The sequence below is a fragment of the Gadus macrocephalus genome, chromosome 6 (genome assembly GCF_031168955.1).
Source record: "Gadus macrocephalus chromosome 6, ASM3116895v1".
Lineage (NCBI taxonomy): Eukaryota > Metazoa > Chordata > Actinopteri > Gadiformes > Gadidae > Gadus > Gadus macrocephalus.
In genome coordinates this window covers 12171486-12182525 of record NC_082387.1, presented here as the reverse complement: position 1 = coordinate 12182525, position 11040 = coordinate 12171486, and the positions used below count along the sequence as shown (strand labels likewise).

The 11040-nt window shown below is 43.9% G+C and overlaps 1 protein-coding gene across 2 annotated transcripts in view; it reads right to left on the bottom strand.

Moving 5' to 3' along the window:
- Nucleotides 1-4041: 4041 nt before the first annotated feature.
- The window catches only part of zdhhc8b (zinc finger DHHC-type palmitoyltransferase 8b), a 46884-nt gene continuing 39885 nt past the window's right edge, over nt 4042-11040 (bottom strand). The window contains exons 7-11 of one of the 2 annotated variants that reach the window (XM_060054164.1): nt 10574-10706; nt 9420-9525; nt 8311-8417; nt 6925-8036; nt 4042-6154 (exon numbers count right to left, since the gene is read on the bottom strand). In XM_060054164.1, the coding sequence (XP_059910147.1) occupies nt 6007-6154; nt 6925-8036; nt 8311-8417; nt 9420-9525; nt 10574-10706 (1606 nt within the window). In that variant the 3' untranslated portion in view covers nt 4042-6006. Of the gene's footprint in view, nt 6155-6175; nt 6509-6924; nt 8037-8310; nt 8418-9419; nt 9526-10573; nt 10707-11040 lie in introns of those variants that run through there. The other variant, XM_060054165.1, reaches the window with a different exon arrangement.

The window sequence follows — 11040 nt, the reverse complement described above, 5'->3', positions numbered from 1 at the left end:
CCCCTTGGCGGCCTCTGGCTGTAACTGCAAGTGAGAAGGTTTTATGAACAAATCAATACTTCTTTTTTTTATATAATTTTATCATGCAACATGATTTTTCATTTAATTATTGACATCCACCCTTTTTATGATATTGATCATATTATCATTTCAATTTATTTAGAACATTGTCTGAGTAGGCTAACGTAGGCTATGACGCACAACGCAGAACTGTCGATAGCTGAATATCGTACTACGCTGATTTTACATAAGCATGTTGGTGTTCAACATCTGTTGTAGTGAACATTCTAAAACTGGTGTAAAATGTTGCTGCCATATTAATAGACACGTTGAATGTTATCGTTATGATTCTGGAATCCTGCACGTAAACTGGTTGGCAAAAAAAGAGCAAAGACGGACGGTTCACTTGACGGAGAAACCGTCACTTTCCTCATATCAGACAACTCGTAACTCTGGATGAAAATAAAGGCTTTCTTTTATTGTCACTCTGCTTTTAAACCTTTAGAAATAACCTCCTAAATCCTTGTTATAACGCTGTGTATAATCCCGGACCGCAACAGCTTGTCGGCATGTTGTTATAGTGTGAAATTCAGCACAGTATCAGCCGAGTTGACTCTAATTTCCACATTGTTTACTTGCTGACGTTTGTGAATAACAGTGGCTAGTTGGCAGAACTCTTTTTACACACCAGTAGAGTGTTTATCAGAGCGGAGCCCTGAATGTTGCGCAGCATTTATTATGACGTCATTATATAGACTCTCTCTCAGCACCCCCCCCCCCCCCCCTTGGACTGACTTCCCGCGTCCCTGGTGTTACCCCCTATGTTTTATTCGATACTTTTCAACAGTGTTACCCCTTATGGGTTTTTCATGACCACAGATAAAAAACGACAGTTTTTTTTACGTTTCATTTGATAAAAACGACAGTGTTACCCCTTATGTTTTTATTCATGACGACCAATAAAAAACAACAGTGTTACCCCCTTTATGTTTTTATTCATGACGACCAATAAAAAACAACAGTGTTACCCCTTATGGTTTTATTCATGACGACCAATAAAAAACAACAGTGTTACCCCTTATGTTTTTTTTCATGACGACCAATAAAAAACAACAGTGTTACCCCTTATGGTTTTTTTCATGACGACCAAAGAAAAACGACAGTGTTACCCCTTATGTTTCATTTGATAAAAACGACAGTGTTACCCCTCATGTTTCATTTGATAAAAACGACAGTGTTACCCCTTGTGTTTTTTTTCATGACGACCAAAGAAAAACAACAGTGTCACCCCCTATGTTTTATTTGATAAATATCAACAGTGTTTTCCCCTTATATTTATTTCATGACGGCCGATAAAAAACGACAGAGTTACCCCTCATGTTTTTTCCATGTTGACCAATAAAAAACAACAGTGTTACCCCCTTATGTTTTTTTTCATGACGACCAATAAAAAACAACAGTGTTACCCCTTATGTTTTTTTTCATGACGACCAATAAAAAAAGGAACCGTGTTACCCCTTATGTTTTTTTTCATGACGACCAATAAAAAAAGGAACATTGTTACCCCTTATGGTTTTTTTCGTGACTACCAAAGAAAAACGACAGTGTCACCCCTCATGTTTCATTTGATAAAAACGACAGTGTTACAGTGTCGTTTTTTATTGGTCGTCATGAAAAAAAACGACAGTGTTACCCCTTGTTTTTTTCTTGATGACTGATAAAAAAAGACAGTGTTACCCCTTATATTTTATTTGACAAAGACAACAGTGTTACCCCTTATGTTTTTTTTCATGACGACCAATAAAAAACAACAGTGTTACCCCTTATGTTTTCTTTCATGACGACCAATAAAAAACAACAGTGTTACCCCTTATGTTTCCTTTCATGACGACCAATAAAAAACAACAGTGTTACCCCTTATGGTTTTTTTCATGATGACCAAAGAAAAACGACAGTGTTACCCCTTATGTTTCATTTGATAAAAACGACAGTGTTACCCCTCATGTTTCATTTGATAAAAACAACAGTGTTACCCCTTGTGTTTTTTTTCATGACGACCAAAGAAAAACAACAGTGTCACCCCCTATGTTTTATTTGATAAATATCGACAGTGTTTTCCCCTTATATTTATTTCATGACGGCCGATAAAAAACGACAGAGTTACCCCTCATGTTTTTTCCATGTTGACCAATAAAAAACGACAGTGGCACCCCGGTCGACGTTTTTGCAGGGATCGGAACATAAGCTGTTTAGAGTGTTAACCTCCGAACTTAACAATGCACCATCAAGACACCGGTTAAAGTCATCACAAAGGTTATACTTGAATTTATAATTCGCATGAAATAGAGATAAGAAACTTCCTACAGAGGTCATCAACCGGTATTGAACCCCGGTCTCCAGGGGGTTAGGCAGAGTGCACCCCACTGCACCACTGAGGCGATGACAATACACAATAATCAATCATCATTAAAGAGGATATACATGACATTAAAATGTATGTGTGTATTTCTATTATTTCCCTTATTTTTTTTTTCAAGACGACAAATAATAAACAACAGTGTTACCCCTTATGTTTTTTTTCATGATGACCAAAAAAAACAACAGTGTTACCCCCTTTATGATTTTTTCATGACGACCAATAAAAAACAACAATGTTACCCCTTACGTTTTTTTCATGACGACCAATAAAAAACGACAGTGTTACCCCTTATGTTTTTTTTCATGACGACCAATAAAAAACAACAGTGTTACCCAGGGACGCGGGAAGTGGGGGTGCTTAGGGTGCTGCAGCGGCCCCTGGCTGTAACTGCAAGTGAGAAAGTTTTCTGAACAAATCAATACTTTTTTTTTGTTGCATAATTTTATCATACAACATGATTTTTCATTAAATTATTGACATCCACCCTTTTTATGATATTTATCATATTATCGGTACTATGCTGATTTTACATAAGCATGTTGGTGTTCAACATCTGTTGTAGTGAACATTCTAAAACTGGTGTAAAATGTTGCTGCCATATTAATAGACACGTTGAATGTTATCGTTTTGATTCTGGAATCCCGCACGTAAACTGGTTGGCAAAAAAAGAGCAAAGACGGGCGGTTCACTTGACGGAGAAATCGTCACCTTCCTCATATCAGACAACTCGTAAGTCTGGATGAAAATTAAGGCTTTCTATTATTGTCACTTTCCTTTGTAAACCTTTAGAAATAACCTCCTGAATCCTTGTTATAACGCTGTGTATAATCCCGGACCGCAACAGCTTGTCGGCATGTTGTTAGTGTGTGAAATTCAGCCCAGTATCAGCCGAGTTGACTCTAATTTCCACATTGTTTATTTGCTAACGTTTGTGAATAACAGTGGCTAGTTGGCAGAACTCTTTTTACACACCAGTAGAGTGTTTATCAGAGCGGATCCCTGAATGTGACGTCACCCCTCATCTCGTCTCTGTAAACAACGGATGTTGCGCAGCATTTATTATGACGTCATTATATAGATTCTCTCTCAGCACCCCCCCCTCGGACTGACTTCCCGCGTCCCTGATTTTGAGTGATCTGTTTGGCTTTAAAACATATCTTTTTGAGCGATCTGATTGGCTTAAAAATATTCTTTTTTTTCGAGCGATGTGACTGGCCTAAAAATAAATATTATTTTGCGAGCAATCTGATTTGCTTAAAAAAAAAAAAAATTGCGAGTAATCTTATTTACTTAAAAAAATTCTTAGCGATCCGATCAGTTTACAAATAAATATTATTTAGAGCGATCTGATTGGCTTAAAAATATATATTCCTTCAGCTATCTGCTTGCAGGACTTGCAACTGCTTGCAGCAGGACCTAATTAAAGACCTAATAACTTCCTCTAATATAATAATAATACATTGGTTTTATATAGCGCTTTTCTCGGTACCCAAAGACGCTTTACAAATATGATGGCATAATCTTTAAATGTTCATTCAAAGCTTGCGTGGAGAAGATATCAATGGCTATGGTTACTTTGGATTAAAGTTTCTGTCATAAAACAAAAAGACAACACAGAGAGAAAACTTTCAAGCGGGATTTAATCAGTTTTTTTTTCTTCTGACAAAGAGAAAAATAAAATAAAATATGTACCTATCAAATCCTTTATACCTTCAGCTTCACAGCAAGATCCCATGTTGGCAATCCCTTAAGGGGTTGGGGCTTGTAATACAATTTTTTCGCTGTACCAGACAGCCACTGTAAGTTAAAGTTAAATTTAGATTTAGCAGGCCACGCCTCCTAAGGTGAGAGGACTGGGAGGAGGAGCCACTCTTGGCACTGAAATCTCAAGGCAGCTTCATTATTGAAAATAGTTAACATCTAAACTGGACATTATCTCTCTGTGAATACATTTCTTCATTATACAACTATATTTTACACTGCAAGATACAACAAGCTTTATATATATATGTATATATATAGACACGTATATAAATACATATATGTATATCCAAATATGTATGTATATATATATATATATATATATATATATATATATATATATATATATATATATATATATATATATGTATTTATTTACATGTGATTTTTTTATCTTTTCATTTAGTAACTTGTATATTCGGTGAAGTTATAAATTATCAAAATAAAATTGTCCACTCAAAATAAGAACAGCCAATCCAAGCTTTAGTATCTGTATAAAAGATGTATCAAACATATTTGAGGTTGGCTAGATAAAAAAAGTAAATACACCAAATAAAACTACAAAATAATTAAAATAATTAACCTTCATTTCAATATAATGAAAATGGCTTCTCTCTCTTGCTTTCTCTGCACTATTCTTACTCCTATTTTTTTTTTTTTAACAGAAACTCAATGGCACTCCACAGAAGTTTCTAGAAAAAGGGACTGAGTGGTGTCACTAGAAAAGGTGCCCTCATGTTGTGTGAGGATGGAAAGAACCTTCATCCACGAGGTATTCAGATGATCTTGGACTAAAACTAAGCACTTGTATGGCTAATGTTGAAATCAAGTCAAAATCTATCACTAAAGAACGTACTATAAGTACAGCTTCTACCATCGACGCACAGGAAAATATTCAAGCACCACTCTCTTTTAAACTGGTCCAGGCCTCGAAGCTCTGCAGCCCTTGAAGTCGTGGCTATGTCTGTGGTTTTAACACTCACAGTAGATTGTAGAAAGTTGGTAAGGGAATTTCTAGCGATTATAGTCCACACCGAAACATATCTTTCGTCAGCTATGGACATTGTAATTGTTTCCTGTAAGAACAAGCATTAAACATGATTGTTAGATGATTTTCAATTCCTGGCATGGAAGTAAAGTCTTTTTCATGGTTAGTTGAATTCCCTCCCCTCGCGCCCCCTAGCTTCCTGTGTGAATATCCTGTCTACCGGGTGCTGAATTAACACTCAGCGGTTCTACGGCCTCTAAAATCCAATGTGTAAAGGAATGATTGGAAAAGGGGTTTTATGTGAAGCACCAATGACTTTTTGAGGTCAGTTCATTTGATAGAAGACCATTCGTCTTCACACAGATGAGATGAATGATCCATGTTAAGATAACATGGTGTGGGGGTGTGTGTGTGTGTGTGTGTGCGTGTGCGTGTGCGCGCGCTCGGATTTGAACTTGGCATCAAACCCCAGGCCGGTGACGGGATGTAAGGGCAACAGAGTTGGATGTTCAAGTTAAGGAGCCACAAAACATAAGGACACAGTACTCCATACAGCACACAGCAGTACTCATGAACAATCCCATGCCCTTGCAGTACAAACGCAACCAAGCAATTTGCTAGAGCAGAGCAGCAGAGGTCCTCGGATCTGATGAAACCTCCGAGCCAGTCCTACAATTGGTTGATCTCCAGAAGTTCAAAAAGGGACAACCAGATGTGGATCTGCCCTGGTGGTGTGTGTGGGTGTGTGGGTGTGTGTTTTTGTGTGTATGTAAGGCAGTCGGGTTGCCTTATGAAAACTGAATGTTTGGTTGTTGCCGTTGGGAGGGGCCTCCGACGGTCACACGGATATCTCGTAGGTCGTCCCGCCGACCCCGGTGACCTTTCGGACCCCCTTGTGTGCGTGGCGACCGGGACTCGGGGGAGGGGGCTGGGAGATGGCGTGGCAGTCCATTTGGCCGTTCATCTTGCCCTGCATCATGGCCTCCCTGGATCAGGGAGAGAAAGGAGAGAGAGTGGGTTGCAAAGCGGAGCCAGCGAGCAGCGAATGGAGGTGTCCCACACGGCGTTCCACCAAGCCACGTCCAACCGATGGGATGACAAACGGATAGCTGCAGATCTGGAGTGGCAGTCGCATGCGTTGCATGCGTCGCATGCGTGTTAGTGACGCAGCCGTCAGCACAGGCTGCGGTTATTGTACATGCGTGACAGGAAGGGGAGGAGGAAACGCGACGGTAAAGTAGAACGTAGAGACAATGAAAGTTATGGAAGACCATAAGGAAAAAGTGAAAAAGGCTTAGGTTACAGAGGTGACAGTTGGTGTAACAATGGATACCCATCATCTATCAAAGATATGATGGATGATATGAGAGATGTTATGATAGATGTGAGATGAATAAAGAAAGAACATGCAAAAGGAAACATGGAACCCAACAACTTTATTCAATAGACAGAACATGGAGAAAATTATTACAAAAAGAATGTCGTTCTCTTTTCTTCTATGAAGGCAATCATTTAAACCAATTACACTGTATCATTGAGTTCACACACCAGACAGTATTTGAGCGTCACAGATCTTAAGTAACTTAACGAAACATTGTAGATATCACATAACGCAGACCTATTTACATGCTACATGTCACCACACATCAGTTAGGACTACAACGATGCACTCTAGTGCCTGCGATGCCTGGCTCTGTCCAGCAGAGGGCGCAGGGCTTCCGACGGAGCCCCACATGGCAGACGTTAGGATTCATACCTTGGGCCCCCCAGGCGTGGCGAGTCCGTCCTCTCCAGCGCGCTGATGTAGGAGAGTTTCTGGTTGGTGTAAGAGGGGGACCGGGGCAGGGCGGGGGAACTGTGGGGGTGGTGGCCCGGGGAGCGGTACAGGCCCTCCTGAAAGGCGGGCCGGCCCTGGCTGCTGCTGGTGCTGCTGTGATCCGTGTGCAGGGAGCTGGAGGAAGTCCTCGGCGCGCGGCCCAGCGTCGCGTGACGCGACACGGGCGTTCGCTGGCCGTACAACCCCAGCCCCGCCCCCATCAAGTTGTCCCTGGAGCCCCCGTAGGCCGGGGGCGTGGGGCCCCTGGAGACGGAGGAGCCGCGGGGCCCGTCCGGGCAGCAGGCGCTGGCGGGCCCGTAGCCCCCGGGGCTGTCGAACGTGCCCGGGTCGTGGCCGTAGGCGGGGGTCTGCGGCCGCCCGTGGAGCACCTGCCGCTTCTCCCTCTCCTCCAGCTCCTTGCGCTCCTGGATGGAGGCCATGATGGTCTGGGAGAGGTTGTCGTAGCGCACCGGCGACGGCTCCCTCTCCCTGGAGAGGGGCGAGTGGCGGCCCATCCCCCGGGCCTGCATCACCGGGCTGTAGCCGGGCGCCGCCACCACCGGCTGATGCTGCTGCTGCTGCTGCTGCTGCCTCTTCAGTTCGGGGCCCCGGATGTGGCACATTTTGGTGGGCAGGTAGGGTGAGTGGAAGCCCATGGAGGGCAGGCCTGGGTGGGCGGCCAACTCGGTGGCGATGGCGGCCGGGGAGACGCTGGGGTTGAGCAGGCTGTCGTAGGACAGGCTGCCGTTGCGGTTGGACAGCGGGCCGGGGGAGAAGACGCCCTTGTAGGGGCTGGATGAGAGCGTCTCGGGCTGCAGGGCCGGCAGCTGGCCCTTGGTGGCCCTCTGGTGGAGGTGGTGGGCCTGCTTCAGGGACAGGGTGTGGCTGCTGGCCGGGTAGGCGTCTAGCTGGAGGGGGGAGGACTGGAAGGTGCGGTGCAGGGGCGCGCTGCCGTACTCGGGGAGGTCCAGGTTGGGCTCAGAGCGGTAGTCGTGGGCGCGGACGCCCTCTTCCAAGATGGCGGGCGTCTTTGGGTCGTCGGGCATCACGATCTAAGAAGGAAGACGGTTAAATAACAGGAAACGTGACATAAATGACGTAACTGGAGTAAAACGAGGAGATGTTGAGATAGGGAGATATTCCAGTGGAGGTAACAGCCATCTATTGTTTAAATCTATTTTCTCAAACGGTCTATTTTCGCAATTAATTTGATATTCCTCACATATCTTAAAGTCCCCGGGTTCAATGAATGTACCAACATATACGGTATTCTACAGTATTATTAACAGTCACAAATATAGGATTATGGTGGTGTTCGTGGCCTACCTTCTCTCCAGTGGCGTGGTAGTGGACTTTAGGCATGGTGCCGAAGGAGGGACGGAATTTGTACATGGCTGGGGTGGAGGGGTGGATCTTCCCAGGCAGTGAACTCTCTAGAAAACAAGAGTTTTTTTTGATAATACGTTTATTATTGGTCGTCATCATGTGTATCAACATTTTAATAGAACATGGTCTTCTACAATAAGGTATGTCCAGTTCAGCAAAAATAGCACATCTTTCTCGCAACTTGTTTAGTTAAAGTACAGCAGTCATAGATAAAAAAAAAATGAAAAGAAGAAACTAAAACATGAGGCGTGCTGTAGATTCTGAACCTGTCAATGACAACACACTTTTCCCCTGGACCTAGAGGGTTTGTATAATTTATCGATAAAGTTTTGGCTGATAAGATTCTTCCAGCATGGTGGCAAACAATTCAGCACCGTCACAACTGCAGTATCCGTTACTGCCAGGAGGAGGCAGTAGCGTTGTGTGCAAAAGATAAAGACCCGAGATAAAACGATTAAACTCCCTGACATATTGCACCATGGGGAAACTACCTACGGAATTGAACCACAGGAGATTTATGCGTTTCATAATTACGCTACACTTGTTGTACGACACGAATACGACATCCTCTAAGCGATCATTTCAGTGTCCTTTCCCTTAACACAAGACTTTGCCTGCTGCTAGTCGTAGCTCAGGTCATAGATCGGATAGTGCTTCCAATTCCCCTCTCTGTTATCGTTCTATTTGGCAGGGGGGGAACCTGGACAGCGATTCACGATGCAATTACCTCGCCTAGCTTTCCGAGCTAAACAATAGGAGCCACCTGGGTGTGTACTAGGGCCCAATCTTGGTTGCAAATCATACAATCTTCCGGGCCCGAAGTTTAAAGAGCTGTGCCGGCGGTGCAGGCCATCACATTCATCAGACTATACCCTGCTTTAACGCCAACACACGGCCTGCTTCAATGTGGCTTCAGGACGGCAGTTTGGTGCAGCGTAGATGGAGAAAGAGGATGGACTGTTGATATATGACCCTGTGTGTGTGTGTGTGTGTGTGTGTGTGTGTGTGTGTGTGTGTGTGTGTGTGTGTGTGTGTGTGGCGGGGCTTACCTTCGGTGGCGGTGATCTGATTTTTCAGCTGGTTGTACCTGTCAGCCTTGGGGGGCAGAGGGGGCTGTGTGTCAGTCTCATCCAGGACATTTAGGCTGCTTTTGGACTGTGTTGGGCGGGCAGAGAGAGAGGGAGGGATGGGGTGGAGGTGGAAAAGGGGAAGGTTGGGAGAAGTGTCAGAGTTAAAATGACGTCTACACATGTGAAACAAGAGTCAGTGGAGGAAGAAGAAAAAGTTCACAATTACATTTTTTGCTGGGGGGGGGGGGGGGGATAGCAATGTTAAGATCCAGATAAACAATACAGTTCAACGCATTGATTTCTGCTACAGTTTTGTTTATTCTGAAACTAATCATCTACTGCCTCCTGGTGTGTATAATTGCAAGGGACATTTTTGAAACTTTGATTCAAAGTCTGGCGCCGTGCTTTGTTCTTTTTGAAGTAGATTGTTTATATTAGATCAATAAAAGGTTATTTAAACGGCAGCAACATCTAGGTACCGCAGAAGCAGGTATCCAGATTTAGAGTCTCGTCCAACCACGTTAAAAAGCCAATGGAAGCGCAAAGCGCTCCATCTATATATACGTAGGAGGTAAACTCCTGCAGAGTCTTGCACTGAACAAGCTCCCTTGATGTCATAAGAGGGAACTGGATAAACACTACATTTTGCTTTCGGTATTAATAAATGGATATGGCTGGTGTGATATGTTTTTCAGAAATATTATGAAAGTCAACGTTTTGTCAGATTTACAACTCCATCGGGTAGCAGTAGCAATTTTCATCACATCAATAAGTCCTGACCACAAGCCCTCTCCCTTAATCAACCCCTTTCGTATCACCCATCTACAGCACAGACATACATCTCTGTCTACTGTATTCTTTCAATTACGAGGCTGACGGAGGGTTGTTTTAGCTGCAAATGACAGGATAGGGTAGTGTATACTATAGTGGGACTCCCAGCCCAAAGGTTCCGGGTTCAAACCCCCGCCACAGCCTTGAGCATCGTAACCTCATCACTGGCCTGTTCATTAATGCCACGCGTCTGAATTCCCTGCGAGCCAAGGGGGCTAAAAGCGTCTGCTAAACGACTCCATTCATGAGCTGCCGGCCCAGCGGATAAGAGAGGACTGCGAAGGAGGAAGAGGGAGGCTCACCTTGGAGCTGATCACCGTGCTGTGAAGGCCGTTGTCGCTGACCTTGATGATGATCTGGCAGTCGGAGAGATCAGGCCGGAGGAAGGGGGGCTGTATCTTCACAGGGGGCTTTTTCCTGAGGTCCACCGTGTATCTGCAGGAGCAACGAGGTGGTTGGCTGAGGGAATACCTTGTTTACTCACAGCAAGCGATGTAGGATGTTATCACGGCAAGGAATAATGACAGGTGCACCTTGACCAGAGGCGTCGTCTGTGGTGTGGTGTATGTGGGGATAACAACCCCCATTGATTCACTCTTGTCAGTATAAACAGTATCTGGGAATCCAGCTCGCAGCCATCTTGTTTCTTAACACTAGCTAACACTAGTGTGTAATTCTGCATTCAGTTCACCCAGCCAGAGTTGAGAACCAAAGAAGGAACTCATAATAGGCCCATAACAAGCCCATTGACCCGCTCCACATTAACTGT